Genomic DNA, 20634 nt, shown 5'->3' with positions numbered 1-20634 from the left:
CCACACGGTGACCCGGTGCAGGTAACTTTCTCTCCACATTGTCAGGCTTTTAAACCTGTATCATTGTTCGTGGCCTTTTCTGATTATTTGGGACACTGCACTGCGCCTGTTCGGTAAAGCTGACATTCTTCGGAATAATTCAGTAATTCTTTAGAAAAGAAAAAGTTGTAAAAAATAGAAAATAGAAAAAAAATGAAAATGTAACAGAAAAAACATAAAAGATAATTTGATAACATGTTAAACAAAGGATGTTTTAGTAATGATAGGAATGGAAATAAATAATTTAACTTATGTTTTAACTTTAAAGTAAACTAATGTAAAATTAATGAAAAAATGCAAAAAATTGATTTTTTTGGGTTTTTTCAAATAACGAGAAAAAGACGAGTTTTTTTACTTTCGATTGTGTAAAACATTTTATTAGCTAAAAACGTAAGGGCAAAAATCTTTTCTTCCTCAAACATGCATCTTTATTTTTTGTACTAAATCAAGTTAACTTCTAATGCTAAATTGTTAAGCGGTTGTGTAATCTTTCCACTGAAAGATTCCATCCTTCTGTGGCAAAAGAGACTGAATAAAAAAAAAAAAAGGGGAAAGGAGAACAGAAAAAATGAGGACCGTTCTTCTCCCGTTTTCTGATCTGGAAAAATGGAAAACTTAATGAACATTTTTAGAGGTATTACATTAGCAACAATTAAATTTCGAAGAATAATACCAGGAAGGATTACTAATATTGGCACTGAACGTGTATCAGTCGGTGCGCTTCAATTGATAAAAGCATGAAGCATAAGGAAGGGAGCTCATTTTGATAAAAGTAATCCATTATTTTCAGGCAACGAGGCCGGAGATGAGCGACATGGATTTTAGCTCTTAACCGGCCCCAAAAAACGCGTGGCAGAGGACATGGGGATCATGGCGGAGATCGAGTTAAGCTGCCGGAGCGTCGCCTGTCCACTGACCATAGAAAAAATCTTCGCCATGTTTCATCTCCATTGCTCTGTCTTGTTTGGACGGGCGGACAGCCGCCGTCCAAGGGTTCGATGATCTTCAACAAGCAGGTTTTTTTTTTTTTTTTTTGGGTGAGAAGGCACGATTGTCGGTAGCCGAGGGAATCGGTTGTGGATCCTTCGGATGAACTACTCTCCAAAAGAACTTCCTGTTCATTCTCTTTTGGCCCTTGAAGGGGACCTACCATCCATTAAATAAAGGTAGGACTCCTATCCCTCTCCCGTCGTGTTGCAAATTACTCTAAGAACGACAGCCATGATGTGCCCGAACCCGTCTGATCCATCGTCCACGAAGACTCCACACTGCATTCAATTTTGTGTCGTCTTCCTTATCAAAGATAAATAAGCTGTCCTAACATTTCCACTAAAAGATCTTCTTCTTTTTCTCTTTTTGCGGAGAAAGAAAAGAAACGAAAAAGGTCAAGAGAGAAAAAAGAAAAAAAGAGAGAGAATAAAGAGAACCGTTCTTCTCTCTTTTTTGGTTTGCAGCGTCACATTGTCGGGCTTTTGGACGGGTATGAATTGTTTTTGTTGGTGGCATTTTCTCATTATCTGAGACGGGCAGTGGAAGCATGATATGATGTTCTTCTTGTCTCTCGTCCTTCGTCTAACTTTTGGAATAGAAATTATATCATTTTCGAGAGAAAGGTGAAACCATGGATTGCTTAGAAGTGAGAATCATCTTGAAAACTGAAGAAAAAAAAAGTTGTTTCACCGAACAGAACTGATCTTATTTTAAGAACCCTTAAAATTAATCAACACAGGCGCATAAAATTTAATCTGCATAGTAAAAATCATATCATTCTTTGGATTATGAAGCTCACATGCGTGTTCTGGGTTCCATGAAGACACACCAGCACACTGAGGTTAAAACTATGTTTACAAAGATCGCCGACGGGTTTTAAACAACAGCGGTTTTTCGTGTAATTTTTCAACAAAGACAGAATTCTTGCAAACGATTCAACAAATTTAAAAATAATAATAATAATAATAAATGAAAGCTAACAAGGGAACACAAAAGGTCACTTGATAAAATGTTAAAAAATGATGTTTTAGTAAATGATAAAAATGAAGATTGATAATTTAACTTACGTTTTAACTTTAAAGAAAAATAATAAGAAAAAAAAAGTACTAAAATTTGATTTTAAAGTAGTTAAAAAAGGGCTTATTATTTTCATTGTTTTTAACATTTTTATCAGATGACAGTTTTCTATGAGTATCGTAAAAACATAAGGGGAAAAAAGTCTCTTCTTCCCTGAACAAGCACATTTTTTTTCATATTAACTCAAATTAACTTCTAAAGCTAAGTGTTAAACTGCTGTCTAACAATGAGTTATCTTGGAAAAGAATGCTGTAGTTCGAAAGAGAAAGGTTGAAATTTGTTGAATTGGAGAAATTGTGGTTTGATAAGACACGACATGACATAAACAAGAAGAAGTGAAAATTCTTTCCACTTATTTTCCCTCTGATATTCTTACAACTTCTATAGAAGTATACTTTATCAGTACATGGTTCACTTATATAAGGACCTCCCCATCCCCTTTTTGCCAACCATCACCACCACTCTGAGCGAACGGAAGAGAAAAGAGAGAAAAAATGGCGTCCTCCTGTTCACTGCCCTTCCTCTTCCTCCTTTGCATGGCCACTGCCTTCACCATCAATGTCCATGCCGATCAAATGGCCATCTATTGGGGATCACACATGAAAAACTTGAACAACGCTGATCTCAGGGCCACATGCGAAACTAAACACTTCAGCCACGTGAGCTTGGCCTTCCTCACCAACTTCGGCAACGGCCGAACGCCGAGACTCGACTTCGGTACCGCTTGTGATGCTGAGTCCGGCGGCTGCAAGAGCCTTCAGGAGGACATCGCCACCTGCCAACAGCTCGGAGTGAAGGTGCTTCTCTCCATTGGAGGGCTCAACGAGCAACAATACACGTTGGCATCAGCGCAGGAGGCCAACCAGCTGGCCGCCCACATCTACGACGTCTACCTTAGCGGCAACGGCATCGATGGCCCCCTCGGCAAGGTGAAGCTCGATGGCGTCGACTTCTACGTCAACGACGCCTCGACGCAAGGCTACTGGGATGTGCTGGCACAGGACCTAAAGCAACTTGACGAGGACATGATCCTAACGGCATCCCAAGGTTGTGACCACACTGTCGGCCAAGCGGACATACCGCTCTACAACGCGCTCAAGACGGGGCTCTTCAGCAAGATGTGGCCACGCTTCTACGGCCAACCCTGCACCTACCACCCAAGGCACACAGCAGCCTTTGAGGCGTCGGTGCAGAACTGGGCCACGGAGTTCAGCAGGATCGACTTCTACTTGGGAATCCTTGCCAACCCTGACTATGAGGAGCGAGGCTTTATCAGGCCTAAGGAACTTCCAGGTGCATTGAAGATCGCGCGTCAGAATGACAACTACAAAGGGGTGATGCTGTGGAACAGGTACTTGGATGTGAAGTTCCTTGAGGATGGCAACAGCGCACCCTACAGCGACCTCATCGAACGCATCGTCAATCCCAGTAGTAATATCAGAATGCCCGCTGGTTTCTGAGACTGAAAAGCTTTGCCTAGCCTGTGTAAAGCTCCTACTGCCTCGCTATCTAAATAAAATGCAAAGCTCCTACAGCCTCGCTATCTAAATAAAATGCAGAAGCTTACATGCTTCTGAACTTTCTTCAGTCTTCATGTCTCACTTTCTTCAGTCTTCATGTCTCAAAAACAAAAGAATTGCCTGTTACCAGCACCTGCATAATCAGGAGAGGGAGAGAGTGAGAATTAATTCAACAGAAGAAAAGGTAAAAGATATATGGACTAATGAGGTCGCACATGACGAAACATTTGTAATTATATAAGTTTAAAACTAGTATTGAAATATCTAATGAACATATAATAGTTAGAAATTTGGGTATGCACAGTAGATTCTGTATATATTTAGAATTTACGAAAAATTATAAAAAATTACTTCGATTAATTTTTCTAGTTTTTGGTACATAGATTTTAACAGGGAAACAAGAGCGATAGAGTCTCATGTGGGAAGGAGATGATGGGAACTGTTCGAGGCACGTAAGTGAAAGCGGAGGAATTAATCTTGGCGACTGCGGGTCTATAGGACAAGACAAAAAGCTTATTAGTTTGATGAAAAGAAAAGCGATGATAATTTGCAGAAATGGACAGAACGAAAATGTCCACCATAGTTCCGACAAATAATTAAAACTAAAAAAATAGGACAAAAAAATTCCTCCTATAAAGTCAAAATATTAAAGTGAAAAGAAGGCTTTTCATGGACACAAAAATGCCTCTTACACACGGTCGGTCATGGTGGACTGTGAGGCATACATTGAGACACTAATACTTCGTCCTCTAAACAATGATATATGTCGAGCAAAAGAAACATTTGCCACGACTTTTGGCTTCTTTCGAGTAACTGTCAGGAGCAAAAGGATTGCTTTTGTTTTCCAATTAGATAAAAGGATTCATCTTATAAAACATTAATTTGAAAATTGCAGATATAATATCAGATTTTGTTGGGATAACAAAAACACGCTTAATTTTTTTTTTTTCATTTACTTAAATTACATAAGAAACGTACAATTAAATGAAAGAACTTCAAATTTAGTGTATTTTGTTTATACCAAGATATCCATATGAGAGACGTCATGAATCATGCACCAGATCTGCTGTCTGTGCTGTCTATCCAAAGGATTTACCTCCCGAATTTTTCTCAAAGTAGTATTGTTCAATGTTCATGAAAAAGTTGGAAAATGTTTGCTTCTTATTCTTACCTCAAATACATGATGAGTTTGAGTTCTTACCCACCTTTATTTTGTCAAACAATTAGAGATGAAATCGGTTGGGATTCAGAAAAGGATACATATGTTGCAGGTGATCAGACTTAGGTGCACCAATGAAGGAAGGTTACTAAAGGGACTGCCTAATGTTTTTCCTATTGACATGAACAGGTGATGACGGAGAGGTTGACAATTCACCATCTAGAATGAATGCCCCTTCCCCCATTCCCTTTGCCTTGAGGGTCTTGTGCTGCATCGGGACATAGATGAGGTAGGTTACGTTGTCTATCTAGATTGTCATGATCCCACCGTTTACTGTTTAAGAGAATAACACCCATAGAAATTGAACTGACTATGTGACTTGTACATTACCACCTTCTCGACTAGCTATACTATGACTCATGAGCACGACATTTTGGACATTGAACAGACACAAATAAGCTGTAGGATGCTGCGTTTAGTTTTTAACATGTAGATTTGGTCCTCCTTCGTCGTCTCCATGAATGGATTTATAGCTTAATACCACTAACCGTTTAGGGCTGTGATAGTTGTATTCACTACGACACCAAAATGTAGCGTTCCTCTTTATGAAATGAAATGAAATGAATGTGAAGGAAGACAACTTTGATAAAACGGAAATGCGACATAAGTCTGTCTTATTTTAGTGAAGCCTAAATTTTCCTATCCTTGCAAACGCAGGAAATAGGGACCAAGTTTATCCGCGAGCTAGTAAAAAGCATCATCCATTTAGATCACAAAGCAGCGAGAAGTTCTGATCCAATATGTCGTACGTGTATCTAATACTTACAGGAGTAACTCATTGAAGAATGAACACATCAGTCACCAAGAACTTTTATCCAACTCTAGGAAACCTGAGTTTCTAAGGGCGTTTGTTGACCTTCAATTTTGATTCTAGAATTAAAAGTATAGGAACAAATTTCCACGTTAAACTGGAATTAGAATGAAAATTCTAATTTTAGTTTTCCTTCGCATTTGATAGTCTGGAACTTTCTTTCCAGAATTGAAAATGAATGCTTAATAAAACAAAAATTACAAGTGTAGAATTGATGAATTAAAAACGTGATGACATGTGTCTTAAAAAGATATATAAAAATCTGAAATTTTGGAAACATAATTCCACCCATTTAGGATATAATCACTAATCAAGAATTTTTATCCAAGGTTGAGTTTATAATTCTAGAATCAAAATTCTTCGTTTGATAGCAGAATTCCTATTTCATCAAAAATAAGAATTTTTTTATTCTCTAATACGATAATTCTGATCTCATCAAACACCCCCTAAAAGAAAACCAATTTTTTACAACAAAAAAAAATGATCATGGGATGCACGAGTACCGAGAAGTAAAGAAACTCAAAACAAACACGACCATTGTTGCCAATGAATGGAAAGGAAATTTTAAGGCAGAAATGCCTGGCAAAAATGGAAAACTTAGTGAACTGTGGGTGTATCAATCGACCCACAATTGCACATAAGTTGAACGGAAAACTTAACAGCAAAAGGTTATTTACAAGGTGTTTGATAAGAAGAACATTGCATTACACAGAATGCTATTTCAAAAATGCTAACTTTTTGTTTAAAAATATATATGGATGTATCACCTACTCGATCCTGTCCACCGCCCATTAGACAAAATCTTGGACAGGTTCCATATCCATTGCTTTCTCTTGTCTTGCTTCCTTTCCTCTTAGAAATCTTGACAAAGCATAAGGCCATGGCAGACCACCCGATCCAAGGTCAGATGATCTTCAATAAGCGGGTTTTTTCTGTGAGAGCGCACCATCGTCGGTATCCGATGGAATAACACGTGTTATCAAGAAGGCCCTTTGGAGTAGGTAGTCTCCAAAAGAACTTCCCGTTCAATCTGTTTTCGCCATTGAAGGGGACCTACCATCCATTATAATAAGAACTGGCTACCTAAGCTAGGACTCCCATGCATCTCCCGTCGTATTGCAAACTGTCACAAGCAAGACAGACTTCACGTGCTCCTACGTACCTATGTGATCCATCATCCACGAAGGCAACAGACTGCTTTAAATTCTTCGTCGTCTTCCTTATCAAGATAAATAAGCTGTCCTAACATTTCAACTGAAAAGTTCAATTCTTTTGTGGGAAAATAAGCGAATCCAAAAAGTTAAAAAAGAAAAACCCAAAAAAAAAAAAGAGTAGAGAAACAAGAGGACCGTTCCTTTCCCGTTTTCTGTTCCAGCGTCACATTATCCGGCTTTTGGACGTGTGAGAATTGCTGGTGGCCTTTTCTCATTATCTCAGATGGGCCAGCCCCGCACCAAACTTTGCTCAATTCACAACTTCCCACGTTAGCCAAGCATGATATGATGTCCTTCTTATCTCTCCTCCTCCGTCGGCTCTGCTTAATTTTTCTAAATTTGTTTCCGGCCGCCTGTTTTCTTCGAGGGAAAGGAATCCATCCATTACGTTTGGCTGCATACTCAACTATTTAACGGAGACTCCTTAATTTTGAAATCCACACTGACTTTGTAAATAGGAAATTACACCTGAGGCTACCTTTCCCGCAGACGTTTCATTGGAAATAGAAATTACATCACTTCGAGAGAAAAATGTGAGCATGACATTCCAAGAAGTGAAATTCATCTTGAAAACTGATGAAAAAAAAAGTTGTTTCACCAAACAGAACTGATCTTATTTTAAGAATTTTACCATAACGGGCACATAAAATATAATCTGTAGTGCAAAAAATATACCGTTCTTTGGATCATGATCATGCTCACATGCGTGTGCTAGGTTTCATGAACGCACACAAGCGTGCAGAGGTAAAAACTACAGTACCGAATATCGTTAATGGGTTTTAAACAACAAGGTTTTTTTGGGTTTTTTTTATGACAAAGCCAAAATCTATAAAATAAACAACAATTTTTAAAAAATATAAACAAAGATTAATCATTTAACTTAAGTTTTATTTCTTAGGCAAAAACAATGAGAAAAAATACAGAAATTTGATCTGTAAGTATTTTCAAAATAAGGAAAAATATAGGTTTTTTATTTTCATTTTTTTAACATTTTTTTTATCAGGTGACACTTTTTTGCGACTATGGTAAAAACATAAGAGCAAAAATCTCTTCTTCCTTAAACAACCATCTTTTTTTTCTGAACTAACTCAAGTTAACTTCTAATGCTAAATTATTAAGCTGCGGTCTAATTTTGAGTCCTGACGGCAGTAGATAGGATGATGGCGTTCGAAAAAGAAAGGCAGCCTTGAAAAAGTAATTTGAAATTTGTCGAATTCAAGATACTGTGGTTTGATAAGACACGAGACAATATAATCAAGAAAACACCCCTTTCATTTCTACCAAGTATTTTCCATCTGATATTTTTGCTTCTCGTAATTTCAGAAGTGTAAGTTAACAGTACATGGTTCAACTATATAAGGATCTTCCCATTCCCCTTTGGCCAACCATCACCACCACTCGAGCCAACAGAAGAGAAAAGAGAAAAAAATGGCTTCCTCCTCCTGGCCTTCCTTCCTTTTCCTCCTTTGCATGGTCACTACCTTCACCATCAATGTCCACGCTGATCAAATGGCCATCTATTGGGGATCGCACATGAAAAACTTGAATAACGCTGATCTCAGGGCCACATGCGAAACTAAACACTTCAGCCACGTGAGCTTGGCCTTCCTCACCAACTTCGGCAATGGCCGAACCCCGAGGCCAGACTTCGGTACCGCTTGTGATGCTGAGACCGGCGGCTGCAAGAGCCTTCAGGAGGACATCGCCGCCTGCCAACAGCTCGGAGTGAAGGTGCTTCTCTCTATTGGAGGGCTCAACGAGCAACAATACACGTTGGCATCGGCGCAGGAGGCCAACCAGCTGGCCGCCCACATCTACGATGTCTACATGAGCGGCAATGGCGTCGACGGCCCCCTCGGCAAGGTAAAGCTAGATGGCGTGGACTTCTACGTCAACGACGCCTCGACACATGCCTACTGGGACGTGCTTGCACAGGACCTGAAGCAGCTAGACGAGAACATGATCCTGACAGCATCTCAGGGGTGCAACCACGTCGCCGGCCAAGCGGACATACCGCTCTACAACGCGCTGAAGACGGGGCTGTTCAGCAAGATCTGGCCGCGCTTCTATGGCCAACCCTGCACTTACCATCCAAGGGACACCGCAGCCTTTGAGGCGGCTGTGCAGAGCTGGGCCACGGAGTTCAGCGACATGGACGTCTACTTGGGGATCCTCGCCAACCCTGACTACGAGGAGCAACGCTTTATCTCACCTAGGGAGCTTCCAGGTGCACTGAAGATCGCGCGTCAGCATGAGAACTTCCAAGGGGTAATGCTGTGGAACAGGTACTTGGACGTGAAGTTCCTTGAAGACGGCAACCGTGCACCCTACAGTGACCTCATATATGGCATCGTCAACCCCAGTAGCAATATGAGGATGCGTGCTGGTTTCTAAGGCAGAAAAGTTTTGCTCTGCATGTGCAAGGCTCCTACTGCCTAGCTATCTAAATAAAATGCAGAAGCTTACAGGCTTCTCAACTTTCTTCTGTTTCAAAATAACATTTGTGGTTGCCAACGCCAACATGGGAGGGAGAGATTGAAAGAGAGAGAATTAATTAATCGAAAAACTTAAAATATGCATCAAAACAAATATCGCTATATAAGTTTAAGGCTAATATTAACAAGTTATCTACTGAACATCATAATAATGATTTAAGATATGCAGATTTGATTCTGTGCATGCATAGGATTTAAGATGGATTAATATAAACAAATTGCACCGATTAGTTTTCTTAGTTTATCGTATGTAGATTTTGAACAAGGAAAGATAAGTGACATCCAAATTTTGAAGACAGATGCAGAGAACGGTTTGGAGAGGGGGATAAGTAGACGGGAATCATCGAGTAGGGGCAAAGGCTTGTGGTGTGGAAAATAAAAAATAATTATCTTTATATTGATACTTTAGAGCAATTTTTTTCGACAAAAGTTTAAAATTTATTATTAGTGCCCCTTAACTAAATGGCTTTGCCCATATATGGCGGCTGCCAGTTCAATTGCAGGCTCGTCTAAGAGTTCTCAGAAATCGGCAAGGGACAAAAGGTTTATTCGTTCGGGGAATAAGAGAAAAGCCAGGTTATTTTGTATATAGCTCAGGCAAATAGAAATAAAATAAAGGAAAAGCACCTCTTCTAAAAATGGTGGCTTGTGAGGAACAAACGTGTTTAACACCATGTTGGTGTAACAAAAGCATACATATATTCAGATTTTTTCATTTATCTATTCAAAAGGTTACATAAGAAACAGACAATATACAAGTAAAAAAAAAAATCAAACTCAAAGTGTATTCCTCTGTGCACCAAAACCTGAACAAGCACATCGATGTCAGTAAACCAAATATGCTGGCTGTGTCAACTGAACATATAATAGTTAGAAATGTTGGAATCAACATTAGATTCTGTCTCTCTCTATATATATATAGAGAGAGAGAGAGACAAAGTCTCACACTGGGAGGCACATGATGATGGGAAGCTTTCGTGGTTACTTAATTAAGTGGACGAATTAATCAATGGAGACTGCAAGTCTATCATAGAAGATTCCAAGACAAATGGCTTATTAGTTTGGTGAAAAGAAATGCGATGATATTTTGTAGAAATGGACAGAACGAAAGTCCCCACCATAGCTCTAAAGGACAAATAACTAGTCCTAAAGAAAATAAGGACAAAAAAAATCCTCATATAAAGACAAATATACTAAACTGAAAGGGACGCAAAAATGCCTCTTACACAAGGACATGGTGGCTTGCGAGGCATTTATTAAGACATGAAAGCGTTCGTCTTATAAATGAAAAATTAATTTGAAAATTTGCGGATATATATAATATCATATTTTGTTGAAATAACAAAGACACACTTAATTTGTTTTTCTTCATTTAACTACTTCAATTACACAAGAAACATACAATTAAATGAAAGAACTTCAAATTTGGTGTATTTTTTGTTATACAAACAAAAGTTGAACGTGTGTATCCATATACATCAGAGACGTCGTGAACCGTAAACCAGATCTACTGGCTGAAAGTACTGTCTCTGCAATTCCAGGAAATAGGACCAAGTTTGTCTGCGAGCTTGTAGAAAGCATCTTTCATAGATCTCACAGTGGCAGGGAGTTCTGATCCATACTGTATCGAATACTTGTGGGCGTAACTCATACAAGAATCAAAACGTCAGTTGCAAAAAAATTATATCCAACTCTTGGAAAGTAGTTGAGTTTCTAAAAGAAACCAGTTTTTACAGCAGAAAAAATGAAGGGATGCATGAGCATCAAGAAGTTGGGAAACTCATAAGAAACAGATCAGTGAATGGAAAGCAAAGTAGTGATGCTGAAATGCGTAGCAAAAATGGAAAACTTAGAAATCATTTTAAGAGATAGTACATTAACATCAACAATTAAATGTTGAAGAGGCATAAGGCCATGGTGGGTGACACCCGTCCATGTGTGAGGTATATATTCCTTGAGTTCACCATTGAAGGGGACCTGCCGTCCATGGAAACGAGGTCCAGCACTCCCATCGATCGATCTCCAGTCTTTGTTACCAATCTATCTATTGTAAGCAGTACAGCCTTCACGTGCCCCTGTCATCGTCAACGAAGGCTCCAGAACGCTTTCAATTATGTGTCGTCCTTCTCATCCATCGCACTACGTTTACCATGTTATCCAGATAAATAAGCTGTTCTAACATTTCTATTAAAAAAGTTCTATTCTTTTGTGGCAAAACAAGCAAAACAAAAAGGTCCACTTGAAAAAAAAAAAGGAGGACCGTTCTTCTCCGTTTTTGATACAATGTCACATTTTCTTAACCCGCTGCATGATTTTTTGTATACTTTTATTTTACATTGAAAAAGAAAACCTTTTGTAAAGATAAAATTTAAAAAAAAAAAGGTAAAAAGACTATAGAAGATTTTTTTATTAAATTACCTAAATATTCTTCCCTCCTTTGTTGAACACGGTGCACATAACTTTCTCTCCACATTGTTGGACTTTTGAACATGTACGAAATGTTCGTGATCTTTTCTGATTATCTGGAGCAGCACACCGCACCCGTTCAGTAAAGCCAAAATTCTTCGAAATAATTAAGTATTCAGTAGTTTTTTAGAAAAAAAAAGTTAGAAAAATAGAAAAAAAATAAAATAGTTGAAAAAGTGACAAAAAACATAAAAGATAATTTGGTAACTTGTTAAACACAAATGATGTTTTAGTAATGATAGAAATGGAAATAAATTATAATTTAACTTATGTTTTAACTTTAAAGTAAAATCATGTAGAATTAATGAAAAAAATGGAAAAATTGATTTTGAGGTTTTCTCAAGCAACAAGAAAAAGACTAGCTTTTTTTAGTTTTTTATTGTATAAAACTTTTTTATTAGCTAAAAGTTTTTTGTGACTATACTAAAAACGTAAGGGCAAAAATCTCTCCTTCCTCAAAGAAGCATCGTTATTGTTTGTACTAAATCAAGTTAACTTCCAATGCTAAAATATTACGCTGCTGCTGTGTAAATATTTCCACTGAAAAATTCCATCCTTTTGTGGCAAAAGAGACGAATCCAAAAAAAAAAAAAGGAAAAGAGAGAAAATGAGGACCGTTCTTCTCCCGCTTTTTGATGGCACGATCGTCGGTATCCAAAAGAACTTCCTATTCAATCTGTGTTTTCGCCATTGAAGGAGACCTACTGTCCATTAGCTATAGCTAGGACTCCCATGGCTCTTTCGTCGTTTTGCAAATTACGCTAACAAAGACAGCCATGATGTGCCCGAACCCGTCTGATCCATCGTCCACGAAGCCTCTAGACTGCTTTCAATTCTCTGTCGTCTTCCTTATCAAAGATGAATAAGCTGTCCTAACATTTCCACTAATTTTTCTTTTTTTCTTTTTCTTTGGGGAAGAAGAAACGAACCAAAAAGGTATGAATTTCACAGAGTAAAGAGAACCGTTCTTCTCTCGTTTTTGGTTTGCAGCGTCACATTGTCGGGATTTTGGACGGATATGAATTGTTTTTGTTGGTGGCCTTTTCTCATTATCTGAGACGGGCCGTTGAAGCATGATATGATGTTCTTCTTATCTATCGTCCTTCTTCGTCTCTGTGTCCTCTTCCCACTTAATTTTTCTAAATTTGTTTCCGGCCTTCTGTTCTTTTTTTTTTCTTTTTTTGGAGGGAGAGGAATCCACCATCAGGCTGCATACTCAACTATTTAAACGAAAACTCTTTAATTGTGTAAAAGAAATGCATCCTTATCTTAGATACTAACTTTTCAAGTAGAAATTGCGTCATTTTCGAGAGAAAAATGAAAGCATCCATTGTTAAGAAGTGAGAATCGTCTTGAAAACCGAAGAAAAAAAAATTGATTCACCAAACAAAACTGGCACATAAAATCTAATCTGCAGAGTATAAATTATATCATTCTTTAGCATGAAGCTCACATGCGTGTGCTAGGTTTCCTGAAAACATATCAACATGCTGCGGTAAAAACTATAGTTACAAATATCGTTAATGGGTTTTAAACAAGGTTTTTTCGTGTATTTTTTCAACAAAGCCAAATTCTTGCAAAAAATCAACAATTTTTTTTAAAAAAAAACATAACAATGAAAATTGGTAAAAACTAAAATGAATGAAAGCTAACAAGAAACACAACAGGTAACTTGATGAAATGTTCCAAAAAGATGTTTTAGTAAATGTTAAAAATGAAGATAAGTCATTTAACTTACATTTTAACTTTAAAGAAAAAAATAATGAGAAAAAAAATATGAAATTGTGATTTGGAAGTATGTTCAAAAAAAGAAAAAGGTAGGTTTATTATTTGATTGTTTTTAACATTTTTATCAGGTGACAGTTTTCTATGAGTATCGTAAAAACATAAGGGGAAAAAAAATCTCTTCTTCCTTAAACAAGCACCTTTTTTTCTATACTAACTCAAATTAACTTCTAAAGCTAAATTATTAAGCTGCTACCTAACATTGAATTACCTTGAAAAAGAGTGATGGCGTTCGAAAATGAAACGCAACCTTCCAACAGTAATTTGAAATATGTTGAATTCGAGATTGTGGTTTGATAGGACACGACAAGACAAAAACAAGAAAAAGTGCAAACTCTTTCCACTTAAATATTTTCCATCTGGTATCCTTACTACTTCAATAGAAGTATATGTTACCAGTACATGTTTCAACTATATAAGGATCTTTCCATCCCTCTTTGGCAACCATCGCCACCACTCTGAGCCAACAGAAGAGAAGAAAAGAGAGAAAAAATGGTGTCCTCCTCTTCCCTGCCCTTCCTTCTCCTCCTTTGCATGGCGACTGCTTTAACCATCAACGTCCATGCTGATCAAATGGCTATCTATTGGGGATCGCACATGAAAAACTTGAACAACGCTGATCTCAGGGCCACATGCGAAACTAAACACTTCAGCCACGTGAGCTTGGCCTTCCTCACCAACTTCGGCAACGGCCGAACGCCGAGACTCGACTTCGGTACCGCTTGTGATGCTGAGTCCGGCGGCTGCAAGAGCCTTCAGGAGGACATTGCCGCCTGCCAACAACTCGGAGTGAAGGTGCTTCTCTCTATTGGAGGGCTCGACGAGCAACAGTACACCTTGGCATCGGCGCAGGAAGCCAACCAGCTGGCCGCCCACATCTACGACGTCTACCTTAGCGGCAACGGCATCGATGGCCCCCTCGGCAAGGTGAAGCTCGATGGCGTCGACTTCTACGTCAACGACGCCTCGACGCACGGCTACTGGGATGTGCTGGCACAGGACCTGAAGCAACTGGACGAGGACATGACCCTAACGGCATCCCAAGGTTGTGACCACACCGCCGGCCAAGCAGACATACCGCTCTACAACGCACTCAAGACGGAGCTGTTCAGCAAGATGTGGCCACGCTTCTACGGCCAACCCTGCACCTACCACCCAAGGCATACAGCAGCCTTTGAGGCGTCGTTGCAGAACTGGGCCACGGACTTCAGCAACATGGACTTGTACTTGGGGATCATTGCCAACCCCGACACCGAGGAGCAACGCTTTATCTCGCCTAGGGAGCTTCCAGGTGCACTGAAGATAGCACGCCAGCACGAGAACTTCAAAGGAGTCATGCTGTGGAACAGGTACTTGGACGTGAAGTTCCTTGAGGATGGCAACCGCGCACCCTACAGCGACCTCATATATCGCATCGTCAACCCCCAGTAACAATATCAAAATGCCTACTGGTTTCTGAGACTGAAAAGCTTTGCCTAGCCTGTGTAAAGCTCCTACTGCCTAGCTATCTAAATAAAATGCAGAAGCTTACATGCTTCTGAACTTTCTTCAGTCTTCATGTCTCAAAAAAATTGCCTGTTGCCAGCACCTGCATCAAAAGGAGAGGGAGGGAGAGAGTGAGAATTAATTCAACAAAAAAAAAGTAAAAGATTTATGGAATAATGAGGTCGTATATGATGAAACATTTGTAATTATATAAGTTTAAAACTAGTATTTAATCTATTTAATGAACATATAATAGTTAGTAATTTGGGAATGTACATTAGATTCTATCTATATATAGAATTTACGAAAAATTATAACAGATTACTTCGATTAATTTTTCAAGTTTTGGGTACATAGATTTTAACGGGAAAGAAGAGAGATAGAGTCTCATGTTGGGATGCAGATGATGGGAACTGTTCGAGGTAAGTAAGTGAAAGTGGACGAATTAATCATGGCGACTTTAAGTATGTAAGACAAGACAAAAGGCTTGTTAGTTTGGTGAAAAGAAAAGCGATGATATTTTGCAGAAATAGACAGAACGAAAATGTCCAACATAGTTCCGACAAATAATTAAAATAAAAAATTAAGGACAAAACAACTCATCCTATCAAGACAAAATGTTAAACTGAAAGGAAGGCTTTTCATAGAGACAAGAATGCCTCTTACACGACTTTGTCCTCTAATTAACTGTCAGGAGCAAAAGAAATATTTTCCACGACTTTTGGCTTCTATCGAGTAACTATCAGGAGCAAAAGGATTCCTTTGTTTCCCAATTAGACAAAAGGATTCATTATAAAAAAAATAATTTGAAAATTGCAGATGTAATATCAGATTTTGTTGGGATAACAAAGACAATTTTTTTTCATTTACTTAAATTACTTAAGAAACGTACAATTAAATGAAAGAACTTCAAACTTAGTGCACTTTGTTTATACCAAGATATTCATATGGGAGACGATCCATATGAGTGACGTGATGAATCATGCACCAAATCTGTTGGCTGTGCCGTCTATCCAAAGGATTTACTTCTTGAATTTTTCTCATAGTAGTATTGTTCAACGTTCATGAAAAAGTTGGAAAATGTTTTCTTTTTATTCTTACTTCGAATACAAGACGAGTTTGAGTTTTTACCCTCTAGTTGAATAAGGTTGGGATTCAGAAAAGGTGCAGAGGTTGCAGGTGATCAGACTCCTTTCAGTTAAGTGCACCAATGAAGAAGGTTACTAAAGGAACTGCCTATTGTTTATCTTATTGACAAATAACCTATTCAATATTGAACAGGTGAGGAAGAGGTTGACAATCCACCATCTGAAAAAGTGGCGTGAATGTCCCCTCTCCGCTCCTTGTCTCCAGAATCCTGGACTGCATTGGGACTTAGGTGAGGTAGGGTGCACTCGTCAATTTAAACTGTCACAATTCCACCATTTACTATACAGGAGAACAGCACCTATCGGAATCAAACTTATGATGCACCTTGTATGTGGCCGCCTTCTCGACCAGATATACTATGTCTCATGGGCAATCAAATTTTGAACATTGAATAGTTACAAATAGGCTGTATAAAGAAGGTTACTAAACGGACTGCCTAATGTTTGTCTTATTGACAAATAACCTATCAAATATTGAACAGCTGAAGAAGAGGTTGACAACCCACCATCTAGAAAAGAGGCTTGAATGCCCCCTCTTTCATTCCCCTTATCTTAAGGATCCTGTGCTGCATCGGAATTTAGGTGAGGTAGGGTACACCAACACTGTCATGATCCCTCCATTTACTATGTAGAAGAATAACACTCATAGAAATTGAACTGACTATGTGACTTGTACGTGACCGCCTTACCTACCAGTCCATGCCTCAAGGGGCATCACATTTTGAAGTTTGAACAGTTACAAATAGGAGCGTAGAACGCCTGTTTTAGGGTGTCAGCCTAGAATGCCTTTAGTTTCTAACATTTAGATTTGGTCGTCCTTCGTCGTCTCCATGAATGGATTTATCTATGCGTTTAGCTTCTAATTTTAGATTTCCTTCACATCTGATAGTTTGAAATTTTCATTCCTGAAATGAAAATGGCATGCTTGATAAAACAAGACTTACAATTGTAGAATTGATGAATTAAAAATATAATGACATGTGTCCTAAAAAGATATATAAAAATCTAAAATTCTGGAAACATAATTCCACCCCTTTAGGATGGAATCACAAATCCAGAATTTTGGTCCAAGGATGAGCTTATAATTCTGGAATCAAAATTTTTCGTTTCATAAGCAATTCCTATTTCATCAAAAATAAGAATTTTTTTATTCTCAAATACCACAATTCTAATCTCATCAAACACCCGCTCAAAGAAAACCATTTTTTGCAAACACCTTCTAAAAATCTTGACAAGGCACCACCCAGTCCAAGGCCAGATGGGAGAGGGCACCATTGTCGGTATCTGATGGAATAACAGGTGTTATCAGGAAGGCCCATCGGATTAGGTAGTCTCAAAAATAACTTCCTATTCAATCTCTTCTTTTCGCCCATGAAGGGGACCTACCATCCATTAAAATGAGGACTAGCTATCTAAGCTAGGGCTCCCATGCATCTTCTCTCGTCCACGAACCCTCAATTCTGTGTCGTCTTCCTTATCAAGATAAATAGGCTGTCCTAACATTTCCACTAAAAAAATCAATTCTTTTCTGGGAATAGAGACGAATACAAAAACGTAAAAGGGAAAAACGAAAAAAAGAAATGTAGAGAAAAAAGAGGACCGTTCCTCTCCCGTTAGCCAAGCATGATATGATGCCCTTCTTACCTCTCATCCTTCGTCGTCTCTGCGTCCTCTTCCCACTTAATTTTTCTAAATTTGTTTCCGGCCGTCTGTTTTCTTTGAGGGAGAGGAATCCATCCATTACATTTGGCTGCATACTCAACTACTTAACTGTGACTCTTTAATTTTGAAATCCATACTAACTTTTTGAATAGAAATTACATCTCAAGCTACCTTTCCCGCAGACCGTTCAATGGAAATAGAAATTACATCAATTTCGAGAGAAAAATCAAAGCATGAATTTCTAAGAAGTGAAATTCATCTTGAAAGCTGATGAAAAAAAAATTGTTTCACCAAACAGAACTGATCTTGTTTTAAGAATTTTAAAGTTAATTATAATGGGCACATAAGATCTAATCTGTAGAGTGAAAAATATACCATTCTTTGGAACATGATCAAGCTCACATGCGTGTGCTAGGTTTCATGAAAACACACCACCATGCAGAGGTAAAAACTATAGTTCCAAATATCGTTAATGGGTTTTAAACAACAAGGCTTTTTTCGGGTTTTAAACAATAAAAAGGAAAAAATGGGTTTTTTATTTTCATTGTTTTTAACATTTTTATCAGTTGTTTGTAACCATGGTAAAAACGTAAGGGAAAAAACTTCTGCTTCCTCAAACAACCATCTTTTTTTTCAGTACTAACTCAAGTTAACTTCTAATGCTAAATTATTAAGCTGCGGTCTAGCTATGAGCCTTCACGGCAGTAGATAGGATGATGGCGTTTCGAAAAAGAAAGGCTTAAACATTGAAAAAGTAATTTGAAATTTGTTGAATTCAAGATATTGTGGTTTGATAAGACACGAGACAATATCAACAAGAAAATTGATAACTCTTTCCACATCCTTTTCATTTCTGCCAAGTATTTTCCTCTCACATTCTTACTTCTAGTAGTTTCAGAAATGTAAGTTAACAGTAAATGGTTCAACTATATAAGGACCTCCCCATTCTCCCTTTGGCCAACCATAGCCACCGCTCACGCCAACAGAAGAGAAAAGAGAGAAAAAATGGCTTCCTCCTCCTGGCCTTGCTTCCTTCTCCTCCTTTGCATGGTCACTACCTTCGCCATCAATGTCCACGCTGATCAAATGGCCATCTATTGGGGATCGCACATGAAAAACCTGAATAACGCTGATCTCAGGGCCACATGCGAAACTAAACACTTCAGCCACGTGAGCTTGGCATTCCTCACCAACTTCGGCAATGGCCGAACACCAAGGCCTGACTTCGGTACCGCATGTGATGCTGAGACCGACAGCTGCAAGAGCCTTCAGGAGGATATCAACGCCTGCCAACAACTCGGTGTGAAAGTGCTGCTTTCTATTGGAGGGCTGGACGAGAACAAGTACACGCTGGCGTCGGCGCAGGAGGCCAACCAGCTGGCCGCCCACATCTACGATGTCTACATGAGCGGCAATGGCATCGACGGTCCCCTCGGCAGGGTAAAGCTAGATGGCGTCGACTTCTACGTCAACGACGCCTCGTCAAGCGCCTATTGGGACGTTCTTGCACAAGACCTGAAGCAGCTGGACGAGAACATGATCCTGACAGCATCTCAGGGGTGCAACCACGTCGCCGGCCAAGCGGACATACCGCTCTACAACGCGCTCAAGACGGGGCTGTTCAGCAAGATCTGGCCGCGCTTCTATGGCCAACCCTGCACTTACCATCCAAGGGACACCGCAGCCTTTGAGGCGGCTGTGCAGAGCTGGGCCACGGAGTTCAGCGACATGGACGTCTACTTGGGGATCCTCGCCAACCCTGACTACGAGGAGCAACGCTTTATCTCACCTAGGGAGCTTCCAGGTGCACTGAAGATCGCGCGTCAGCATGAGAACTTCCAGGGGGTAATGCTGTGGAACAGGTACTTGGACGTGAAGTTCCTTGAAGACGGCAACCGTGCACCCTACAGTGACCTCATATATGGCATCGTCAACCCCAGTAGCAATATGAGGATGCGTGCTGGTTTCTAAGGCAGAAAAGTTTTGCTCTGCATGTGCAAGGCTCCTACTGCCTAGCTATCTAAATAAAATGCAGAAGCTTACAGGCTTCTGAACTTTCTTCTGTTTCAAAATAACATTTGTGGTTGCCAACGCCAACATGAGAGGGAGAGATTGAAAGAGAGAGAATTAATTAATCGAAAAACCTAAAATATGCATCAAAACAAATATCGCTATATAAGTTTAAGGCTAGTATTAACTAGCTATCTACTGAACATAATATTAAGGATTTAAGATATGAAGTTTAGATTCTGTCCATAGATAGGATTTAGGATGGATTAATGTAACAAATTGCTTCCATTAATTTTTTTAGTTTATCGTATGTAGATTTTGAACAAGGAAAGATAAGTGACATCTAAACTATGCAGACAGATGCAGGGAATGGTTTTGAAAGGTGGACAAGTCGACGGGAATGATCGAGTAGGGGCAAAGGCCTGAGTGAATTGCCCGTGTGGAAAATAAAAAATAATTATCTGTATGTTGACACTTTAGAGCAATTTTTTCTATAATAAATTAAAATTTATGATTAGTGGCCCTTAACTAAATGGCTTTGCCAATTCATGGCGGCTGCCTGTTCAATTGCAGACACGTCTAAGAGTTCTGAGGAAACTTCAAAGGACAAAAGGTCTATTAGTTCGGGTAATAAGAGAAAAGCCAGGTTATTTTGTATGGAGCTCGGGCAAAAAGAAATAAATAAAGGAAAAGCACCACCTATAAAAATTAAT

General features: G+C 38.9%; 3 protein-coding genes across 3 annotated transcripts; all 3 read left to right on the top strand.

The window, feature by feature from the left end:
- The first annotated feature begins 2600 nt into the window (after positions 1-2600).
- Positions 2601-3566, top strand: LOC116253261 (acidic endochitinase-like). Its single transcript, XM_031628026.1, has one exon. It carries the CDS (start codon positions 2601-2603, stop codon positions 3564-3566), a length of 966 nt encoding a protein of 321 aa, XP_031483886.1.
- Positions 3567-8298: 4732 nt separating this feature from the next.
- LOC116253260 (acidic endochitinase-like) lies at positions 8299-9264 on the top strand. The gene has a single exon (XM_031628024.1). The coding sequence runs from the start codon at positions 8299-8301 to the stop codon at positions 9262-9264; it is 966 nt and encodes a 321-aa protein (XP_031483884.1).
- A 4811-nt stretch (positions 9265-14075) lies between these two features.
- LOC116253441 (acidic endochitinase-like) lies at positions 14076-19964 on the top strand. Its single transcript, XM_031628256.2, has 2 exons — positions 14076-14907; positions 19716-19964. The coding sequence occupies exons 1-2, from the start codon at positions 14109-14111 to the stop codon at positions 19880-19882; spliced, it is 966 nt and encodes a 321-aa protein (XP_031484116.2). The 5' UTR covers positions 14076-14108; the 3' UTR covers positions 19883-19964.
- The last annotated feature ends 670 nt before the right edge of the window (positions 19965-20634 follow it).

This window comes from Nymphaea colorata, chromosome 4 (assembly GCF_008831285.2).
Source record: "Nymphaea colorata isolate Beijing-Zhang1983 chromosome 4, ASM883128v2, whole genome shotgun sequence".
NCBI classification, from domain to species: domain Eukaryota; kingdom Viridiplantae; phylum Streptophyta; class Magnoliopsida; order Nymphaeales; family Nymphaeaceae; genus Nymphaea; species Nymphaea colorata.
The sequence above is the reverse complement of the archived record's forward strand: the minus strand, read 5'-3'. Positions and strand labels throughout refer to the sequence as shown.

Excerpts from the sequence above, each read along its gene's own strand:
- LOC116253261 (XM_031628026.1), top strand. The coding sequence starts at position 2,601 with ATGGCGTCCTCCTGTTCACTGCCCTTCCTCTTCCTCCTTTGCATGGCC.
- LOC116253260 (XM_031628024.1), top strand. The coding sequence starts at position 8,299 with ATGGCTTCCTCCTCCTGGCCTTCCTTCCTTTTCCTCCTTTGCATGGTC.
- LOC116253441 (XM_031628256.2), top strand. The coding sequence starts at position 14,109 with ATGGTGTCCTCCTCTTCCCTGCCCTTCCTTCTCCTCCTTTGCATGGCG. Across the intron at positions 14,908-19,715 it reads CTCGCCTAGGGAGCTTCCAG|GTGCACTGAAGATCGCGCGT; the intron begins GTGCACTGAAGA and ends GGGAGCTTCCAG.